General features: G+C 46.6%; 1 protein-coding gene across 3 annotated transcripts in view; it reads right to left on the bottom strand.

Annotated features, from left to right (window-relative positions):
- Window positions 1-609: 609 nt before the first annotated feature.
- Window positions 610-23,469, bottom strand: part of COL6A2 (collagen type VI alpha 2 chain) — a 479,211-nt gene continuing 456,351 nt past the window's right edge. For all 3 annotated transcript variants that reach the window (XM_030210351.1, XM_030210352.1, XM_030210353.1), the window contains exon 28: window positions 610-1,753. In XM_030210351.1, the coding sequence (XP_030066211.1) occupies window positions 1,158-1,753 (596 nt within the window). In that variant the 3' untranslated portion in view covers window positions 610-1,157. The remainder of the gene's footprint in view (window positions 1,754-23,469) is intronic.

Below are 23,469 nucleotides of genomic sequence, written 5' to 3'. Positions count from 1 at the left end.
TGGCTATGGGCGGAGAAATGTGTTCCCAACTTTCTGCATGTAGTTATAGAATATGGCCCAGTAGGTGTAAATCTATTTACGCCACGTTTTTGTTGGTGTAAATAGAGGCACATAGTTTTAGGCACTGGGATATCAACTAAGCGTATTCTATATGCTTAGGTGGAAATGTTTACCGAGCGGATTTTTTAGGCACCATATATAGAATCTGGCCCTTGGTGTCTACGTTTAGGTGTCAGGCTATAGAATGAAGGGGACAACATTTCCAGGATAAGGATCCATGTCATCAGATGCAACTGGTGATGTTGATTCTTGTTCTCAAAAGCTCATGCTTTATAACCTGATAGTGGATAAGGTATCACCTACCTCTTTGTCATTATTGCAGGATGAACTAACAGCTAAAGTTACTAATGTGTGCTACTATATTAGCGTGCATAACTTGTTCCTATTACAAAATATGGAACCAGTGGTAAAATGCATGTTAATGGTGTTAGATTGTGCGAATGTGGTAGTGTATGTTAGTAGTTCTAGCTGTGAAAATGTAGTTTCACATACATCTATACTTGCTATTTGGAGTGTACAATTTTTTTGGGGGGTGGGGGGTGGGGGGGTGGGGGGGGGGGGTTAAATTACACACATACCTTTGAATTTTCAATATGATCAGTGTAAGTACAAATGCCTACCCAATCCCACCTTCTGAAATGACTCCTCAAGAAGCAGATAAACTTACACAAACACAGGTTGCAGGGACATATGTTTACCTACATATTGAGTGGGCAATTTTTAATAGGCCATTTCTGCCTTTAACATTTATCCGATCACATGGCTATCCCTCTGAACGTTTTCAGCATTCTATGAGTTTACAAGTGTATATAAAATGGAACATATTTTTTTCTACTATGAACCAAATGACAATTTCTTTCACCTTCCTTTGCTTCTTACATAGCACTATTATAGTGAGATATATTTCAATATAAAACATGTCAGATATTGTCTAAAAACTTAAACAAAGAAGTTTTGAACAACTTTTGTGTGATTGCTTGGTAAGACTGGTGATCACTAGCAACATACAACAGCATGAAACAAACAGAAAACCAAGGAGATTGGAATATTTGGGGTAGGAGTGGGGATGAGAGTGGTACACATATTGATAATTTTAATTAACAAATCCAGCGAATAAAGTGGTCAAAGAAGCTAGGGTGCAATAGCTTATTGTAGTCATTCTCTTGGAAAATGGCCATCCTGTCTCCCAAGCCAATCTGCAGCAGGATGTCCATGTCAACATCACCTCCTATAGCAAGCACAGTTGGCACAACATTCTGCTTCCTCATGGAGGTCACTGCCTCTGCTAGACTTTTGTTTCCAGTGATGCCATCAGTGATGAAGACAAACGAAAGTTCAGCATTGCGCCTGGCCATTGGCTGTGACAGGACAATGTTGTTAATGGCATAGATGATAGCAGAGCCGATGTTAGAGGATGAGTCAAGGTATTTGATATTTGCCAGGGCATCATTGATTTCAGTCAGGTTGTGGGACAGCTTGAAAGCGATGTCTTGCTCATTCTCACTTCCATATTGTAAAAGGGCTATTCTGGCATTCATGGTATCATCATCATTTCTTGCAAGAGTTAACTGCTCTGCGACTTCTTTCACAAAGTTGGAGGCCTTCTTGAAATTTAGCTGTCCAATTCTTTCTGAACCATCCAACACGAATATGATATCAACTGGACGTTGTGTACACTGTGCCACAGCAAGTTCTGAAGCAAGAAGGACAGAAAAGGGAGATAAGCTAGGAATACTGGGTTGTCTTAGTCAGCACTGCATTAATGTCATTGATGATCTCTCTACAAAGTACTAATAATCATATATAATAACCTAGATCATAGCTATGACATGTGACACAGGTGTGTGTGTGGGGGGGGGGGGGGAGGAGATTTTGTATTTAATGAAAAATATTTAAGGTTAAAACAATATATTAGACTTGAGGGTAATTTTATAACAGGATGCTTGGTTTAAAAGGGAGAGCTCAACACCAGATTAGACACTATTTTATGAAAATCCATAGGTGGTAATGTGTTTTTATAAAATACTAGAAGTGACAGAAATTGCACCTACCTTGCAGGTGAAGACATTTATGGTTTATGGTTTAATGTAAATTTGCTGTATCACCTAATGCTTAAGAAAGGTCTGCATGAGAAGGTGCAAATGTCTATACCTAGATTATTCAAATATGATATAAATTTGTATATTTTACAATCTATGCATGTACAGTACATGCAAACTTTGCCACATGCTGCTCAAACTCCATCTCTGTACGCACCTACCTCCAGATTCTATATAGTGCGACCAAAATTACACGCAAAAATCCAGTCGTATTCTGGATTTGCGTGTGCAAATTAATTACTTAAGTCAATCAGCACTGATAATTGCCACTTAACAAGCAATTATTGACACTAATTGGCATTAATTAGAATTTATGTGAACAACTTGCTAGGTGTATTCTGTATTCTCCGAGGACAAGCAGGCTGATATTCTCACGTGTGGGTGACGTCACGTCGGCCCCCGGAGGATTTTTTTAGTAAAAATCTACAAAAGTCTCTTCTGGAGCATTCCACCACGCGTGGCACTCCCATTGCGCATGCGCGCACGTAGTTTCCCGCCCGTCGCACGGTCACGCTCCTCAGTTTCTTTCTTTCCATGTCTGAGGTGACATGGAGTCCTTTCTACAGCGCTTCGCGTCTCCTCGCTCCCGGAGTAAAGTTTCTTCTTTACTTTGTCGTTGAAGATTGTTTGTTCCCTAACGGGTACTGTTTAAAAAAAAATAATCCCTTTAATTTTCTTAGTTCTTTTCTTTTCCCGCTTATAAGTTTTCTTTATTTTCGTTGCGACCGTAGTTATGTCGCTCGGTCAGGATTTTCCCTCTTTTTGTGTTCAGTTTTTGACACAATCACGTCCTTTGATTTCGCGGAGGCTATTTTTCCCTCCATGTCATCGAAGACGCCCAGCAGCTTCAAGCCATGCGCCCACTGCAACCGCACTATCTCTGGCACTGATCCGCACTCCTGGTGCCTTCAGTGCCTTGGGCCAGACCATCTTCAGGAGAGTTGTAAGTTGTATCTTAAAATGAAAAAGCGCACACAGCTTCCCAGAGAGGCCCAGAGAGAGAAGCTTTTCGGGTCCAGTTCCTCGGCATCGGCGTCGGTACCGTCAACATTGAGTGCAGCGTTGGCATCGGGAGACCAGGTCAAGACTGCCAAGAGACCGATGCACACTGGGAGCAGTGATGCATCGAGTGGGTCTCCACCTGCCTCGGCGCCTCCTGCTTTGCAGGCCCCCCGGGACCGACCTGTATTGGACCCGGCCCCGAGGAAGAGTGTGGATTCCACGTCTTCCTCGCCGGTACCAAGGATCCTCGATGACGGGCGTCGGGCGAAGGCCGGGAACCACCGTCATCGTTCTCCTTCTCGACACGGTACCGCGAGCTCCGGGTCGTTGAAGCATTCGGCACCCAAGAAGTGTTGATGCCGAGAGGATCGCTCTCCCTCTGTAATGGAGGTGTTGACGCGATGGTCGTCTGGCAGTCCGGTACCGGCTCCCCGGCCTCTGCAGATTCTGCCTCTGAAGCCCACATCGACACCGCAGCCTTCCCCGACAGCTTCTGTCTCCCCCCTCACCACGGTCCCCAAGAAAGCGCATCAAGGCTATTTTTCCTGATTTTATGGAAGCGGTGCTGCACCATTTGTGCCCGACACCGGAGGTACCGGTACCGATGGTGCCGGAAGCTCCTGCGGCACCGTGCCGTTCGCCGGTGGTGAGGTCTCCTTCTCCGGTACCGCTTCCGGTATCGGGGTCGGTAGCCTCCTGGGTCGACTCTCCATTGCCTTCGGTGGAGGAAGCTTCTCCGGAGTCTCCTGGGGAGTCGACTTCTCAACACCATCATCGAGGTCACCGCACCTCCATGTCGAGACGGGCTCGGATCCGGGCTGCTCTTTCTGAGTTGTTAGCCCCATCCGATGATGGCTCATCTGATGAAGATGGGGGTCATGGAGTTTTCTCTGCCGAGCATTCTCTAGGTCTTCCATTTGATTTGAACCCCTCACCTCAGAGAAAGCTCTCCCCTCCGGAGGGCTTGTCTTTTTCATCTTTTGTGTGGGAAATGTCTGAGGCCATTCCCTTCCCTGTGGAGACTGTGGATGAGCCCAGGACCAAGATGCTCGAGGTCCTGGATTATCCATCTCCACCTAAGTCTTCTACCACATCTCCTTTTCATGATACACTCAGGGAAGTGCTGATGAGGAACTGGGAGAAGCCTCTTTCTTGTCCAACTATTCCCAAAAAGGCTGAATCCCAGTATCGGATCCACGGGGAACCCAGTTTCATCCGGCCTCAGTTGCCTCATAACTCTGCGGTGGTGGATTCCGCTCTCAGAAGAGCCAAGAGTTCTAGGAACTTTGCCTCGGCGCCCCCGGGGCGAGAACATAGAACCTTGGATTCTTTTGGGAGGAAGGCGTATCAGGCTGGCATGCTCGCTTCCAAAATTCAGTCGTATCAGCTCTTCATGAGCATTCATTTGCAGAACTCAGTGCGGCAGCTTGAGAGCTTGGTTGATGCACTCCCACAGGAGCAGGCCGAGCCTTTTCGCCAAGTGGTCAGGCAACAGAAGGCGTGTCGCAAGTTCCTGTCCAGGGGTATTTACGATACTTGCGATGTGACATCCAGATTTTCTGCTATGGGTATAGTGATGCGCATACTGTCATGGCTGCGTGCCTCTAACCTGGAGGAACAAACTCAGCAGAAAATTGCGGATATCCCTTGCCGGGGGGATCATCTTTTCGGTGAGAAGGTTGAAGAGTTGATTGATCATCTCTATCAGCGTGATAACGCTATGGACGTTCTCTCCCGCCGGGCGCCTTCTGCATCCGCTTCCTCATCCAAGAAGTTTTTTAAAGGGAAGAGAAGTGTGCCTTACTCCTCTAGGGGCCGTAAGTACACTCCTACTTCTCGACAGCTGGTTCAGGCTCTGCCACAGCACGCTCGTTTTCGTCAACAGCGTGCGCCCAAACAGGCCCCTGCAGCTCCCCAGCAAAAACCAGGGATGGGTTTTTGACTGGCTCCAGTTGAGCATAGCCACCATAAATGTGTCCGTGCCGGACGATCTGCCTGTCGGGGGGAGGTTAAAATTTTTTCACCAAAGGTGGCCTCCGATAACCTCCGACCGGTAGGTTCTTCAAATAGTCCGGTTAGGATACACCCTCAATCTGGAAACCAACCCTCCAAATTGCCCACTGGGAGCTCAGTCCTTCAGCTCCCAACACAAACAGGTACTTGCAGAGGAATTCTCCGCCCTTCTCAGCGCCAATGCGGTCGAGCCCGTTCCACCAGGGCAAGAAGGGCTGGGATTCTATTCCAGGTACTTCCTTGTGGAAAAGAAGACGGGGGGATGCGTCCCATCCTAGACCTAAGGGGCCTTGACAAATATCTGGTTCGAGAAAAGTTCAGGATGCTTTCCCCGGGCACCCTTCTTCCCATGATTCAGGAAAATGATTGGCTATGCTCTCTGGACTTAAAGGATGCTTACACTCACATTTCGATACTTCCAGCTCACAGGAAGTATCTGCGGTTTCGGCTGGGAACGCAGCACTTTCAGTACTGTGTGCTGCCTTTTGGCTTGGCGTCTGCGCCTAGGGTCTTTACCAAGTGCCTGGCAGTTGTTGCAGCATCTCTACGCAGACTGGGGGTGCATGTGTTCCCTTATCTGGACGATTGGCTGGTGAAGAGCACCTCCCACGACAGGCCTTTACAGTCCATGCGGATGACTATTCAAGTGCTGGAGCTACTAGGGTTTGTCATCAATTACCCAAAGTCCCACCTCAACCCAGTTCAAAAATTGGAATTCAAAGGGGCTCTGTTGTGCACGAAGACAGCTTGTGCCTATCTTCCCGAGCCGAGAGCGGACAACCTTCTGTCTCTAGTCTCCAAGGTTCAAGCGTCTCAGCAGATCACAGCTCGGCAGATGTTGAGACTTCTGGGGCACATGGCTTCCACAGTTCATGGCACGTCTTCACATGAGATCGGCTCAGTGGACCCTAGCTTCCCAGAGGTTTCAAGCTACAGGGAATCTAGAGGATGTGATCCAGCTGTCCATCGACTTTCGGAATTCACTTCAGTGGTGGACAATTCAATCCAATCTGGTTTTGGGGCACCCATTCCAAAATCCTCAGCCACATAAAGTGCTGACGACAGATGCACTCCTTGGGTGGGGAGCGCATGTAGATGGGCTTCACACTCAAGGAGCTTGGTCACTTCAGGAAAAACATCTTCAGATCAACCTCCTGGAGTTGCGAGCGATCTGGAATGCTCTAAAGGCTTTCAGAGATCGGTTATCCAACCAAATTATTCTGATTCAAACAATCAGGTTGCGATGTACTACACAAACAAGCAAGGGGGCACCGGATCTCGCCCTCTGTGTCAGGAAGCTGTGCAGATGTGGCTTTGGGCTCGCCAACACGGCTTGTTTCTCCAAGCCGTTTATCTGGCCGGCGTAAACAACAGTCTGGCCGACAGGTTGAGCAGGATAATACAACCTCACGAGTGGTCACTGAGCATGGCTGTTGCCAGAAAGATCTTCCGAGCATGGGGCACCCCCTCAGTGGATCTTTTTGCCACTCAATTCAATCACAAGGTCCCTCAGTTTGGTTCCAGACTACAGGCCCACGGCAGGCTAGTGTAGGATGCCTTTCTCCTTCATTGGGGAACAGGCCTTCTGTACACGTATCCTCCCATACCTCTGGTGGGGAAGACTTTGCTGAAACTACAGCAAGACCGCGGGACCATGATTCTGATTGCGCCTTTCTGGTCGCGTCAGATCTGGTTCCCTCTTCTTCTGGAGTTGTCCTCCGAAGAACCGTGGAGATTGGAGTGTTTTCCAACCCTCATTACTCAGAACGAGGGGGCGCTTCTACATCCCAACCTCCAGTCTCTGGCTCTCACGGCCTGGATGTTGAGAGCTTAGAATTTGCCTCCTTGGGTCTTTCTGAGGGTGTCTCCCGAGTCTTGCTTGCTTCGAGGAAAGATTCCACTAAACGGTGTTACTCCTTTAAATGGAAGAGGTTTGCCGTCTGGTGTGACAGCAGGGCCCTAGATCCCTTTTCTTGTCCTACACAGACCTTGCTTGAATACCTTCTGCACTTATCAGAGTCTGGTCTTAAGACCAACTCAGTAAGGGTTCACCTTAGTGCAATTAGTGCTTATCATCAACGTGTAGAGGGTCAGCCTATCTCTGGACAGCCTTTAGTTGTTCACTTCATGCGAGGTTTGCTTTTGTCAAAGCCCCCTGTCAAACCTCCACCAGTGTCATGGGATCTCAATGTCGTTCTCATCCAGCTGATGAAACCCCCTTTCGAGCCACTGAATTCTTGCCATCTGAAGTATTTGACCTGGAAGGTCATTTTCTTGGTGGCTGTTACTTCAGCTTGTAGGGTCAGTGAGCTCCACGCTCTGGTAGTTCATGCTCCTTATCTTAAATTTCATCATAACAGAGTAGTCCTCCGCACGCACCCTAAGTTCTTGCCAAAGGTGGTGTCGGAGTTTCATCTGAACCAGTCAATTGTCTTGCCAACATTTTTTCCCCATCCTCATACAAGTCCTGGCGAAAGCAAGCTGCACACTTTGGACTGCAAAAGAGCATTGACCTTTTACATGGAGCGGACAAGCCCCCACAGACAGTCCGCCCAGTTGTTTATTTCTTTTAATCCCAACAAGAGGGGAGTTGCTGTCGGGAAATGCACCATCTCCAACTGGCTAGCAGATTGCATTTCCTTCACTTATGCCCAAGCTGGGCTGGCTTAGAGGGCCACGTCACGGCTCATAATGTTAGAGCCATGGCTGCGTCAGTGGCTCATCTGAGGTCAGCCACTATTGAAGAGATCTGCAAGGCTGCGACGTGGTCATCAGTCCACACATTCACATCTCACTACTGCCTTCAGCAGGACAGTTGACGTGACAGTCGCTTTGGGCAGTCGGTGCTGCAGAATCTGTTTGGGGTTTAGAATCCAACTCCAACCCTCCTAGGCCCATTTTTATTCTGTTCCAGGCTGCACTCTCAGTTAGATGTTTCTTGTTTCAGGTCAATCTTTGTTATGCCCTCGCCGTTGCGAGGTCCAATTGACCAATGTTTGTTGTTTTGAGTGAGCCTGGGGGCTAGGGATACCCCACACGTGAGAATATCAGCCTCCTTGTCCTTGGAGAAAGCGAAGTTTCTTACCTGAAGCAGGTATTCTCCGAGGACAGCAGGCTGGATATTCTCACAAACCCTCCCACCTCCCCTTTGGAGTTGTTCTTTCTTTTCAACTATTGAATTCAACTGAGGAGCATGACCGTGCGACGGGCGGGAAACTACGTGCGCGCATGCGCAGTGGGCACGCTATGTGCGGTGGAATGTTCTAGAAGAGACTTTTCTAGATTTTTACTAAAAAATCCTCCGGGGACCGACATGACGTCACCCACACGTGAGAATATCCAGCCTGCTGTCCTCGGAGAATACCTGCTTCAGGTAAGAAACTTCGCTAAACGGTGCATGTAAATTTTAATGTGCGCTGCCAAAAAGGGGGAATGCCATGGATATAGAATGGTATAAATACTGTGTATCCTTTTATCTCTGGATATAGAATGGGCAGACTGTGGGCATTCTGAAAATCTACACACATCTGCTTCACGCCTAACTTAGGGCACCTTTTACCAAGCTGTAGCAAAAAGGGGCCTGCGCTGACGTCGGCGCTTGTTTTTCACAAGCGCCGAGGCTCCTTTTTACTGCAGCAGGTAAAAGGGAAGTCTCTCTTTCATGCAGGAAATGGCCGTATGGCAAGCAAAGCACTTGCCGTGTGGCCATTTTGGGGTGGGAGCACTTACCGCCCACTGAGGTGGCGGTAGGGGCTTCTGTGCTAACCCAGCGGTAACCAGGCAGCATGCGGCACTGCCCGATTACTGCTGGGTACACTTTGACGCTAAAAAGATAAATATATTCTTGTAGCACCGGATATGATGGCATGCTAGGGGTGGGAAGTACCACCGGGCTGCTGCGGTACTTCCTGTTTAGCAGTGGTAAGCCCACATTGGGCTTACTGCCGCTTAGTAAAAGGGGCCCTTAGGCACCAATATTTACACCAAGTTTTACTTGGTATAAATGGATGTGCCTAGAGTTAGGTGCAGGCATGGCCACCAGGTGTATTCTATAAACCAGCTAGGCATATTCTATAAACCGGGCCTAAATCTAGATGCGGTTTACAAAACACACCTAAGTGGAAATATTTTTGGCACTGATTTTTCAGTCCCTAATGGCAAAGTACACATCATCATGTAAACGCAGGTACTTTTAAGCCAGCTGGTATTTTATAGCAGGCCATTTCTATGTGTATGAAGTAAAACATTTTTAAAAAAGCAAATTACTTTATAAAATTACTCCTTAAAAGTGCAGCTCACTAATTCCAGTCTGAGGACAAATGCAGCCTAGCAGAACAAGTGTTATTCAAAAGCTTTTAGCAGAAATCTGATTCAAAGACGAAAGAATAACCCTTCAGCAAACCCACTGGCACATATTACTTCTCCTATCAAGTCTTTTGTAGGTTTCAAGTGGTGATTGGATTAGCACCAATTTGCAGTTTAGTCACTGGAATGGTTAGAGAGTCTGTAAAAAAAGGGAAGGTAATACTAATTCATTCTTCACTTGTACCTTCAAAAGAACACTACACATTCTGTCTAAATACATATTTATTTATTTATTTGTTTGTTACATTTGTATCCCACATTTTCCCACCTATTTGCAGGCTCAATGTGGCTTACATAATACCGGAGAGGTGTTCGCTGACTCCAGTATGAACAAATACAAAGTGATGTTGTGGTAAGATAAGGTTCATGTGGAACACTGGGGAATCGTAAAGCGGAAGAGTTGCGTTATTATGTGCTATTCCCACCCCTTTTGGAAGCTAAACAGCAGACAGGCCAGCCAGCCTCTGTACTACATGGATCCAATGGGACAATGCTGGCTCTTGTCCTTTATACAGACTGATGTGAGGACTAGCAAAAGCTTGCTGCATAGCAGAAAACACAACTATTATGGAACTGCTATAAGGGGGGGGGGGGGGGGGATATGGAGTTAGGCTGATAAACCTTGGGCATGTACAGCAATAAAATACACCTCCTCAAACCCACACAGAGATGACCTGTATAAAGAGGGTATTTTCAGAAGTCATGTTGGTGTTTGTAAAGCAAACAGTTACCAGTAACTAGCCTACTGTTGCTTAATTTGTCCTTGAACTCATACATGTACCATGAGCATATATAATTTTGAAAGTCTTTGTACCAGTGGCGTACCAAGGGGGGGGGGGGGGGGGGGGTCCGCCCCGGGTGCATGCCGCTGAGGGGGGTGCCGCGCGCCTGTCGGCTCTTCATTTTCATGCTCCCTTTGCCCCGGAACAGGTTACTTCCTGTTCCGGGGCAGAGGGAGCATGAAAACGAAGAGCCGGCAGGCGCGCGGCACCCCCCCCCCCCGCGGCGTGCACCCGGGGGGGGGGGTCTTTCGCCGGGGGATTGGGGGATCTTTCGCTGGGGGGGGGGGGGCATCGCGCTGTTCCGGGGGGGGGGCGGGGCGCATCGGCAATCCGCCCCGGGTGTCAGCCCCCCTAGTGTCAGCCACTGCTTTGTACTATACCATTTTTAAATTGGTTAAATAAAAGGTTTTGTAGCCTCTGAAAAAAAGAATAAACAGCCCAATATTCAAAAGCCTATCGGGGTAATTCTATAACTTAGGTGCTTGCAGTTATGTATACGTTACCCCCTGGATTCATTCTTATTTTATTTATACATTCTTGTATCCCACTGTTATCCAAAAACAAGTTTCAGTTCAAAGTGCCTTACATATCATATTCTGGTTTACAGTTTACAGCGATTGCTTACATTCACAACTTTAGTTTTGCTATATATTGATGGTTTACAATTACGGTTTATATCTGGTTTGGATTTATATACGGTTGTGATTATTACTCCAAGTGGACATTAATTGCTAAGTTAATTTGTTATGGAATTTTTTGAAAAGATATATTGTGCCAAGATTTCCACACGGAAGTTGAAGCATATTCCATAAGAATTCACATAACTTAATTAGTTAACAAGCTAATCAGCGCTAATAATTGGATATTAACAAGCAATTATTAGCACTAACTGGCATTAATTAGAATTTATACACATTACCCGCTAAGTGTATTCTGCAAAGCAGAGCAAGTAAATTGTAATGCACGCTGCCAAAAATGGGGTGTGGCTATGGGCGTGGAATGAGTGGGCCATGGGCGTTCCAGAAAACGACATGCAGGATTATAGAATATACCTGCTCTGGCATAAATGGCCATGCCTAGAGTTAGATGCTGTCATGGCCGCTCAGCGTAGTCTATATTCCATGTGGAAATTTAGGCTTATTCTATATAGTACACCTAGATTAAGATGGACTGTACAGAATGCGCTTAGGTGAATTTCATTTTGTTGCTGAATTTTTAGGTGTGATATATAGAATCTCGCCCTACATGCGTAAATAATTAAATACCAACATTTCCATGCAAATGTGTGCACTAAACATGCAACAACAATAAAAAAAAAAAGGCAAAATACCCTACATAAAAATATACAAGAACTGACTAGAGTAGGGATGGTCCATGGGTTTCAACAGAAAAAGAGGAGGCACTAGAGGTAAAAACACCAATAATGTTTTAATAAAAGTTCACAAAGACAAACACTTCAACTAAATGATAGGCAAATGATATCAATCCAATTGCTGTAAAAATCCACAGAGGGAGAGAATATTCCTCCTATTGCAAGAGTGTTCTATCTTCCTTTGGCAAAAAAAAAAGGAACATTTGCAGTCTTCTCAGATATTTATGGACAGTTTGGATTTGACACAATTCTTAGAAAGATCTGATTCTGCTGGTTCTCATACAACTGCAACACTGCTTGCAACGTTAGTACTTGAATAGGATAGAGACTAGCTTAAGCATATGTTTTTCAAGGTTAAAGACTGTGTGTATATGAATTCCTATATAAGTATTTTTCCTGATGTCTCTAAGGCAACACAGAAAGTGAAGATACTTGCCTGTAGCAGGTATTCTCTGAGGACAGCAGGCCTTATATTCTCAAAATTGGGTAACAGGGCGCCATGTTGCCCGGTCTGGAGCTTATAACAAGCTTTACAGAGCTTTGTGGAGCACAAGAGACATGCTCCACTGTGCAAGCGCGAGTGCCATCCAGCCTGCTGCGAGGGTACGGTTAAATACTACAGCATAAATACCACAGTTAAATACTACAGCATAAAAAAATAAAATAAAAAATAGAAGACAACTCCTTGGGGAGGTGGGAGGGTTTGTGAGAATATGAAGCCTGCTGTTCTCAGAGAATACCTGCTACAGATAAGTATGTTCGCTTTCTCCGATGATAAGCAGGCCATTAATTCTCACAATTGGGGTATCCCTAGCATCCAGGCTCACAGAAAACAAGAAACATTTGTCAATTGGGCAGCGCAACGGTGAGGACATAACTCAGATTAACCTGAAATATATACAAACTGGTGAGAGTGCAGCCTGAAACAGAATAAAACAGGCCTAGGGGGGAAAAAATGGATTCAAGGGGCGGAGCAAGATGGCGGCAGCAACATCGAACCGTGGGTGAACCTCTGGTAACGCTGTGTTTAAACCCATTCCTCCTGGAGTATTTTCTTACTAAAACTTTTACCTCTAAGTTTGTTGCGATGCCATATACCAAGAGGAAGGGTCTCGTGAAAACCGGAGCCCAGCCGGTTTTAACCTCTACTCCAACACAGCCTACCATTGAGGGATTCCTTGCGAGAACCCCTGTAACAACGCCGGGAAGCCCCGCTGAGCTCGTAGCCCGAGGAAGAGCCGAGCTCTTGGTGCAGGACGTCTCGTTGTCCCCCCCGGCGCGCCCACCACCACCGCAACCGGCTGTGCTCGATGATGGAGGTATAGCCCCAAACCGCGACGACAGGAGAAGAGAGCTATACCTGGGTCCCCACCTCGATGCCGCAACCGAGGCCTCTAAAACAACGACGGCTGAGAGTAAGGCACAGAGACTAGGAACAGCTCAGATCTCCTCGCCTGCGGTGACGCTTGAAGCAATATGGGAAACTCTGCAGACGGTGATCATATCAACGAGCAAAACTGAACCGTTAGTGAGTAATGTAAAGGAACTAACTAATGCATTTTCCTCTATGAAAGAAGAGGTTTCTGAAAAGATTAAGATTTTGTCAAATGAAAATTCTAAATTGAAGGAAACCATCAGTTAAATTAATACAAGATAATATGCTGATTCATATCAAGTTGGAATACTTTGAAAACTATAATAGGAGGCTAAATTTACGTTTTTTGAATTTTCCACGGACTTCAATATCTACACCACTGGAAACCTTTAAAAGGTATTTGGTGGAAAACTTAAAATTTTCCCTGGAAAATGTGCCTCCAGTGAATAAAATTTATTATCTTCCTATAAAGAAAGCTGGGCAAAGGCTGGATCAACCGGAACTAAATGTTTCAGAATTGTTGGAAACCTCATTGTCCGATGTAACTGAGCGACAAACTTTGTTGGTCTCATTTGTATTTTCCCAAGATTTAGAACTTGTTAGGAAGATGGCCTTGAAGAATATACAAAATCTATTCTATGGAGGGAAAATCTGGGTATTCCCAGATGTTACTAAATTAACCCAAACTAGGAGGAAAGACTTCTTAACACTTCGAGCAGAAACTTTGTCTTTAGGAGCCTCGTTCCACTTGAACTATCCATGCAAATGCAACGTAAAATACCTGGGGGTGAAATATGTTTTCTTTTTGCCTGAACATTTAAAACAATTTATTTCTCAGAAAAAATTATTATAGTGCTTGTTGAATTTAAACCGTTATGCTCTGCCTCAAGATTTGGATATTGGGAATTGTGATTATGATTTTGGGGGGTTATAATAATCTGCTATTGCTTTATTGCATCTAGTGATTTGTTTTTGTTAAAATACTTCTTCCTAAGTTAACGGCTCTTAGCCCCTAAATTTGGTGGTCTAAAACAAGTTTATAATAATTTCTTGGATTTGTTTAATTTGATGTTTTCCTAACTGTTTTTCCTACTCAAGTAGTAATGCTTGTAAAAAATTGTGAAAATTGAATAAAAAAAAAAAAAACAGGCCTAGGGGGCTGAAGTTGGATTCTAGACCCCAAACAGATTCTGTAACACTGTCTGCCCAAACTGACTGCTGCATTGTGTATCCTGCTCAAAGGCAGTAATAAGATGTGAATGTGTGGACTCCCATGGGGATCCGCTAGAGGTCCAAGGGATCCTGCGGGGATGGACACGGGTCCTGCTGGTTTTTTGCAGTAGTGTACAGCCATGCCAGCCTACCACCCTAATCCTTGGTGCTGCTTCAAACTCCTCCTCTTCACCTGCACAGCGATCGGGCTCTGCCACTCTGCAGAGACTTGAGTCAATGGTGCAGGAAATTGGGGAAGTCTCATGGGACTTCAAACCGTGAGGCTACCCCAACTTCCTGCACCATGCAGCTCAAATCTCTGTAGACTTCAGAGCCTGATCACTGTGCAGCCAGGGAACAGGAGGGGTTTGATGCAGCACTGAGGATTAGGGAGGTAGACTGGAGTGGCGGTACACTACCACAGGAACCCCAGTAGTGTACCGCCACACCATTACTCACAGCACTGTCAGTAATGGCTGGAGGGGACCATGAAAGATTATGGAAAGGATGGAGAGGGGCTGCAGAAAGACTGGGGGAAGACTAGTGAGGGGGCATGAGAGAAATTGGGTGAAAGCTAGGGAGGGGGCATGAGAGAGGCTGGGTGAAAGCTGAGGAAGGGGGCATGTGAGAAGCTGGGTGAAAGTTAAGGGGGCATGAGAGAGGCTGAGTGAAAGCTTAGGAGATGGGCTGGACCCTGGGGAGGGGATGGAGGGAGATGGGCTGGATCCATAGGCGGTCGGTGACTCAACTGTTTGGGGAGGCTAAGGTGGGCGTGGCTAAGGTAGGCAGGGTCAAGTTAAAAACCTTAGGGGTCAACACCTATATCAACAGGAAAGGGACAGCAGATGCATTTTTAAGCACAGTACAGAAGAACCCCTAGCAGCTGCTTCCCCCTAGTACCTCTGTAACTGATGGTATCATGCACACTGAGTACACTCCAGGGAATTATGTACCAAAAAATTTAAAATAATACAATATACTAAAGAGAATAGTATGTGCAGTATTGTGTGGAGGTAGTTTAACACTTGGCTCTTGGTCAGTCCTAGCATATTCCTATTGGCCATGTGAACAGTGATGTATTTTAAAATAAAAATAAATTTCTTTATATTTACCTTTTTTTGTCTGGCCAATTTTTCTCATTGTATCAGTCCCAGTTCTTAGTTTCTACTTTCCTTTCTCTTCTCTTAGCTCTCTTCACAGGGTTTTCTCTCTGTTTGTCATTTCTCTCTCTCCTCCTGTCATCTTCATTTCCTCTAATAGATCTGTCTCCAATATTGATTTTTTTTTCCTATCAGCTTTATTCTATTTAATTTTCCACCTCTCTGTCCAAATTTCTTTTATTCTTACTATTCAATTTCTCTCTTTTACTGCACCTACCTACAGCTTTCTAACTCTTTCCCTCAGCCCAGTTCTTCTATTCCCCTTCCTCGTATTCTCCAGTCTTTCACTAATTCTATCCTCTCCCCCTCCCATTCAATATCTCCCCTCTCTACCATTTTCCATCTGGCATCTCCCCATCTTCTCCACTCCTTTCAGCCAGTATTTCTCTTCTCTTCCCTCCAGCATCCCTCCATTCTCCTCATTTCAATGCAGCATCTTCCCCTCTCTTTCTCCACCCTTTCCATGCAGCATTTCCCCCACCCTTTCCAGCCAGTGCCTTCCTCTCTCTCTACCCCTTTCCTGACAAAATGTCTCCTCTCTTCCATCTTTCATCCAGCAACTCCCCTCTATTTCCCCCTTTTCATGCAGCACATCCCTTTTTCTCTCCACCTTTTATATCCAGTGTTTCTCCGACTCCCGCCCCCCCCCACCTACCTTTTCAGCCACAATGTCCCTCTTCTCTGTATCCCAGGGCCGGTCCAACCCATGTAAGCGAGGTAAGCATGGCAGGAGGGCGCCGCCATGCCATGCTTACCCTCGCCAGTTACCTCAGCTCCCAGACCCCGACAGCAGCCCTGCCTTTGGTTTCCTGCTCCGGTATTTAAATGAAGGTCTCGCAGGTGATTAATGGGTAAACATTAGCGAGCGGGCGAGGGGTGGAACCGATCACTGGAGGCGGGGATTGATGTGCGTGCGCTCCTATGGGGCACAGAGTTCAGAGATTGACATGTCTGCGGCCCTATAGAATGCAGCAGCTGAAGAGGTGGCGGATCGGGTGCTTGAGGGCTACGGTGGTCGCCCTATGGCCACTGTGAGCTTGAGCGCGGTTCTTCTGTTGTTGGCGGGGGTCGGGGCACTCGCGCTCAGGGACCCGAGGGATTCGGAGTCGTTACTGGTGGAAGGCTGCGCCCTGTGGCAGACTTACAAGGCGATTCTGGATAACAACACTCACAAGGTGAGGGGGGGAGAGGAATCTTCTGATATTTGAAGTTCAGGAATTGGGTGCTGCTGGGACTGGGGGAAGCAGGTGGATGGAGGGAAGAGGAGAGTTGCTGGACATGGATGGAGGGGAGGGCAGTGGAGGGCAGTGGAGAGAGGAGGGTTGCTGAACATGGGTGATGGAGGGGAGGGCAGGGACAGAATTGGTGGACATGGATGGAGGGAAGGAAAGGGAAGACACGAAGGAGATGCACATGGATGGAGGGGGAGAGAAGAAATTCTGTACATGGATGGAGGGGAGGGAAGACAGAGGAAGGAGATGCACATGGATGGAGGGGAAGGGAGAGAGAAGAAATGCTGGAAATGGATGGAGGGGAGGGCAGGGGGGAGGAGGGCTGCCGGACATGGGTGGATGGAGGAGAGGGCAGGGGGAGGAGGGCTGCTGGATGGAAGGGAAGGGAGAAAGAAGAAATGCTGGACATGGATCAATGGAGGGGAGGGCAGGGGCGAGAAGAGGGTTGCTGGACATGGGTGGATGAAGGAGAGGGTGGGGGCAGGAGGGCTGCTGGACATGGGTGGATAGAGGAGCAGGAAGGGAGAGAGAAGAAATGCTGGACATGGATGGATGGAGGGGAGGGCAGGGGGGAAGAGGAGGGTTGCTGGACATGGGTGGATGGAGGGGAGGGCAGGAGAGAGGAGGGCTGCTGGACATGGGTGGATGGAGGAGACAGGGCCGTGCCAAGGGTCTCTGGTGCCCCCCTGCAGACTATCAGTTGGCGCCCCCCCCCCCCCCCCCCCCCCCCCCCCACTTCTTCATTAGATGTTTCTGGGTTGCTACCTGTCTTTCCTTTAGACTGAAAACTACAGGCCCAGCCAGACCTGAGAAAAGGGTCTACCACACCCTTCAATGTCAAGCATATACTAGAAAACTGTAAATTAGCTTACACAGGAAAGCAGTTTAAAAAAATAAACACAATTCCTGCTGTTTCTTAACACTGCTCTCCAGAGAAAGCACTGCCTTTATAAAGAGGCTTTTTAGTGGGACTTAGCCTATTAAAAACTATTAGCATAATTAGGAATGGCCAGCCCTTGTAACTGCAGAGACCTAAGCTTTGATTATGCATGTTCCTGTCTTTGTTACCTGGGTCTCTTCATCTCATTTACACCATCTGACCTTGCTGGCTCACTGGGAGCACAGTCTCTCGGAGTAGAAGAACTCCTGGCCTTTTTTTTGCAAGGGCAGCTTCTACGCTAGTGCAATAGCAACATTAACATTTTATTTTTGTTACATTTGTACCCCGCGCTTTCCCACTCATGGCAGGCTCAATGCGGCTTACATATACAGGTACTTATTTGTACCCGGGGCAATGGAGGGTTAAGTGACTTGCCCAGAGTCACAAGGAGCTACCTGTGCCTGAAGTGGGAATCAAACTCAGTTCCTCAGGACCACAGTCCACCACCCTAACCACTAGGCCACTCCCAAATGTTATATTAGGAGCACAAGTTATAAATATTGCAGTGTTTTCCAAGTCAGTCAGTCCTGGAGTACCCCCCCCCCCCCCCCTTGTCAGTCAGGTTTTCAGGATATCCACAGTGAATCTGCATGAGATGGATTTACAGCCACATTGAGCCTGCAAAAAGGTGGGATAATGTGGGGTACAAATGCAATAAATAATAATAATAATACTGCCTCAATTGTAAACAAATCTCTTTCATGCAGATTCATTGTGGATAGCCTGAAAATCTGACTGACAAGGGGGGGGGGGGGGGTACTCCAGGACTGACTTGGGAAACACTGATTTACTGCTCATTGGGCAAGTACTAAGCTCAGTACTGCACGAAAACAGAATCAGAACTTCTGCCATAAAATGTAAAAGGTGCCCAAGTTAAATTAGTAATGTATTCTGCTTCCAAAAAATCAGAAAAACACTACAGATTAGGACTCACTGTATGGTTACCAAAGGTTATAAGTCCTTCAGTCTACCCAACCCGAATCGAGACAACCAGTCCTCGAAACTCAAAGGCTTTTTATTTGTTTCTTTCCGCCCTCTCTGTATCTTCTGTTCCATCATGTTTACGCCTTTGGGTAGTCAGGAGAAGGAGGAGTGGCTGGTTTCCAAAAGGCAGAGCAGCAAAATCCGAAGTACTGTCCCTGGCACAGGCAAAAAAAAAAAAAAAGGCACCTCCTCATAGCATCGGAGAGAATACACGCCCCTAACCAGTTTCAGAGAAAAAAAACAGCGATCACCCTGCAGCTGGCAAGCAATCTTCAAAGAAAACACGCAGCCAGGGGATACCTCCTGAGCAGAACTGGGGATGCAATCAACTGCTATTGATATTTCAGGCTCACATCAGCCACTGCAGTGTACCCTTCTCGCAGGACAAGGCTGGGACATGCAGGAAATCAAAACCATTTCCCGATCCCAAAGGTTTCTATAGCAGCAACTGCCCTATCACCCATCCGTTGGGAAATAAGAATAGGAATTGCATTATTGCATAGATTCCCTCCGACTGCAAATGCTAACCACCCAAAGGCTCAAAGTCACTTACATAATCATGCAGGCAGCAGGGTCATTAGTGTACAGGCAGCACCAAATTGAAAATACTGCGTGCAGTGTGCATCACCGACCTGAGCCCGTCAGATTCAAGCACCTGTGCAAAACTAAACAGCCCCACCAGTCCCTGCATGTGAGGCTTCCTTCCAGAGGTATTTCAAAACCATTGAACTAGTTTCGTGTTTACACCTCCGACAGAGGGAGCTAGGGGAATTTCCTCAGAAACTCAGCACTGCTCCAAGGTCTCTATCTGCCACCTATTTGACAATTTCTATCACCAATTAGCAGCTAAATCAACATCAGCAAAAACAAAAAAAAAAGTTAAGACGTACTCTGCATCCGCGCATGGGAAGAGCTGGGCGCCGGGCGGTGCCAAAGGTGGGAAGGCAGCAGCGCATACGTGCCGACGCACCGACGCGGTAAGTTTTTTTTTTTAAATTTGGATTTTGAAATACAACTGGACGGCAGCGCCAGACGCGGCGCCCTTGTAGGCAGGCGCCCCCCTGCGGTGCTTACCCCGCTTACCGGGTTAGCACGGCCCTGGGAGGAGAGGGAAGGGAGAGAGAAGAAATGCTGGACATGGATGGAGGGGAGGGAAAAGTGAGGAAGGAGATGAGGGAAAAGGAAGAGAGGAGAAAAACTGCACATGGATAAAGAAAAGAGGCAGAAGCTGGATCCACTAGACAGTCAAGTCTGCGGAGGACCCAGCATTTACTTACGGATGTAGGGCAAGAAATGAAGAAGAAAGGCAGAAAGTAAAGAAATAAATGGAAAGGAAGCCCTGGAAACGGAGTTAAGAGGACAGATAGCAGCAGAATCAGATACTGGGCCAGCATGATCAGAAAAACAAAGTCACCAGACAACAAAGGTAGAAAAAAATCATTTTATTTTCATTTTAGTGTTTGGAATATGTCCACTTTGAGAATTTACATCAACTATCTTATTTTGCAATGTATAGCAATGTGTTTCTTTCTGTTGTTCTGGTATTGTGCTGCATGCAGAGTCAAAGTTCTTAGGATTTCAGGTTAATTTTTTAAGAATTTGAAGAGGGACTATCTCTGTTCTGCATGTGTGACTGCAAAGCCAAGTGTCTGAATAGGGATCTGTTTGTTAGATTCTGAGATTTTGCTAACACATTGTTTTTCAGAGTTGGCAAGACTCTCTGTTCTCATAATTCATGGTCTGTATGCTAATTTGGTTTGTGTCATTTTGAGTATAATGGAACTGTAACAGCTTACAGAAATTATTTATAATGAAAAAAACACGTTATTTTTCTTCTATACTGGTGTAATATTTTCAATGATGTCATGGCTGGTAAAAGGGGTGTGACTACTATAGGGGCGGAGCCATAGTGATCCCGCCCCTGGATAGGTAGGGGCGCCGACTAATAGGCTGCAGGAGGACGCCAGAAACCCTAGGACCGGCCCTGCACTGTATCCCCTTGCAGCTAGCCTCTTCTTTCTCCAACTCCCCCCCTACACACACACAGAATCTCCCTAGTTTCTCTTTTCCTTCTTTCAACCAGCACCTCTACTCTCTCTCTGAACTCCCTTCCCCTTCCTGCCAACCCTTCTGCTATGAAAGCAGAGGCTCCCTCCCTCCCTCCTGTTGCCATTTCTGCCTCGCTAATTATAGAGCAAAGCTCTGTGGGACTGCGGGTCTTTGTATGCTGCAGCTACCACTTCTAGCTGACCCCACCTCCTCTGCTATAACTTCCTCTTTCAGAGGAGGTCAGCCGGAAGATGAGGCAGCAGCTGCAGCGTGCAGAGTCAGGGTCCCGCGCAGCTTTGTTTTATAAATAGTACTGAATGAACGGCAGAGGTCGAAACAGGAGACAGGGAAGGAAAATGTCTACAGCCTAAGGCAGGAGGTGAGGCGGGGGGCGGGGGGGGGGGGGGGGGGGGGGAAGAGAGCGGCAACTAGAAAGAAAGCTACAGGCATGGAAGGTCGGGCTGGAGAGGCTTAGCCAATACTGGGCGCCTATGGTTGGATCCATGAGTAGACAGTGCTGAAGAGAGATGCTGGACAGGACAGATAGGGACACAGAAGATGGATAGCAGATGTGGAGAAAGAAGAAATGCAAACAGACAGAAGACCTTGAAAAGGCAGGAAAAAACCCCAGAGAAAATCAGAAGACATGGACAAAATCAAATGGAAAAATAAAATGCTCAAACTACAAAGGTATAAAAAATATTTTATTTTATTTATAAACTGGACCTTGTCAGGTATGGAAAATATGCATCTCTGATATTTTTAATTTCCAGAACGATGGCATAGGTTGGGTTATTTTATCACAAGTTGGGTTATTTTAGTACAGGGGATGGGTTAGATTACTTGCGGGAGACATGTTTGGACGGGTTAGATTCCAGTGGGGATGGATGAGATTTCTATCCCTATGCAACTCTCTAATGTGGAATGGGCAAGGAATGGGTGGGGACTGAGGCTGACAGTTAACACAGTGGTACTTATTGCACATTAACTGTTAACAGGACAGATAAAACAAAACAGTAAACACCACTTCACAAGGTGTAGCTGACTGCCTTAGGATATCTGTGGCTGCATGAAAGAATGGTATTCTGAATGAGAGAATGCTGCAAATACTAACAACAGTTAATGTAGAGATACAGCAAAATTTGCAGTTCATCTGCATTTTAGTAAAAAGAAGCCTAAATAATTTAGTGAATGCAATTTACTGAAACAAAATGCACAGAAACTAATGAATTTAAATTAAAAGAAATAACAGTGAAGCAAAATGAACGAAAAACAACCAACAAATTGAAATCAGGGCTGACTTAACTATTAAGCAGAGTAAGAGGCCATGTAGGTGGCAGTTTCTGTGGGGGTGGCAAAAAGCAGCTGCAGTGTAGTGGAAGTGAATTTTAAAGATTGTTTTTCAACTCTGCCTTGACCGACCAGTGAACTCGGGGTCTGTATTTGTGATTAGAAGTAGTTCTCTTTAAAAATGATTGTTTAACTTTGATTGTGTGAAAATAAGTTGGAATGTAGAAGATAAGACACAGCTCTAATTAATTTGTTATGTGAAGGGAAAGATGGGGCCTGTTTTTGAGTTCAGAGACTAGCCACCTGGATTAGGAAACATGTGACCACATTCCCACAGTATGGCTTGTTTCTCAAGCATTTCTGTAATTTTCCTTAGCTCTGAACATGAGTTCTAAGCCTTATAAAAAGGGGAGTTTCTTTCAGTGAAGTTGGGAGTTCATCTCTGAGTAACGTACGAACTGCGCAGAGAACCATGTTTCCTGGTCAAAGAAACTCCTGCCTTTCGCTGTGAACAGGGCCCCCCCCAGCTGATGATAACAGCCTGGATGATGTAAGGACCAGTGATGATTGTTTTATTGCTTCTTTTCCTGGTCTAGGAACTCTTATCATTGCTTAGATTTAGAGACCAGTGATGTAATGATTGTTTATAGATAGGTATTGTTTCTTTTTAGTTATATAGCTAATCATTGTGTGTATATAGCTAATCATTGTTTGTGTCTTAATCATTGTATATTGTGAGGAATATGAGGGTGAGAGGGAGAATGAAGGCACATGGAGGACCGAGGAGGCTCGAGAGGGAGGAAGGCTGGGTAGAGAAAGGAAGGAGTCTTTTCCCCTGGGGGATTGGAGAAAAGGAAAAGACTACAATTCCCAGCAGCCCCTGAGTAGGTCCCATGATAGAAACAGGGACTTCAATCCCCAACAGCCCCCAGAGGAGGTCAGGAGAAGGGCAAGAGAAGGGAGTTGGAAAAACCTGTCCCAGAGAGCCAGGATGAGGGAAGGGGTTCTGAACCTGCCCAATCAATCAAATGGAGAGCAGCTGAGCAATGGGTGTGGGGAGGAACCTATGGACTGGCAAAGAGAAGAAAAGGGGGTGAAACTAGAGCAAGAGGAGCCGATGGAGATTGGTGCTCTGACTAAACTGGAAGGAAAGGAGGTGAAACAGGAGAGAGCTGCTTGGGAGGAGAGCCGGGTAGAAGAAGGAAAAAGGTGGCTATCCCACTAGGGGAGCTGAGAGAACAAGTTTACCATGGAAGGGTCATGTGGGTGGTGGTCAGGGTATAATGCTGGTCTGGTTGGGAAGGGACCCTTGCCACTCTCCCTAGGTTGATTTCTTTTGAAAGGGAGAGAGGAGGAGTGGTGGTTTTGGGCATAACAGCTATACAGGGCCGCCGATAGACTAGGCCGGGCCTGGGGCAAGGCCGCCCCGCCGCTGCCATCCCCTGTCACTCTCCCTGCCGCTGCCGCCCCCTGCCGCTGCAGTCCCCTGTCTCACCTGCCTGCCTCCATGGCTCTGGGCTCCCTGCATTCAAAG

This window comes from Microcaecilia unicolor, chromosome 7 (genome assembly GCF_901765095.1).
Source record: "Microcaecilia unicolor chromosome 7, aMicUni1.1, whole genome shotgun sequence".
Taxonomy (NCBI): Eukaryota; Metazoa; Chordata; class Amphibia; order Gymnophiona; family Siphonopidae; genus Microcaecilia; species Microcaecilia unicolor.
Note: the sequence above shows the minus strand (reverse complement) of the source record. Positions and strands in the feature narration are given on the sequence as shown.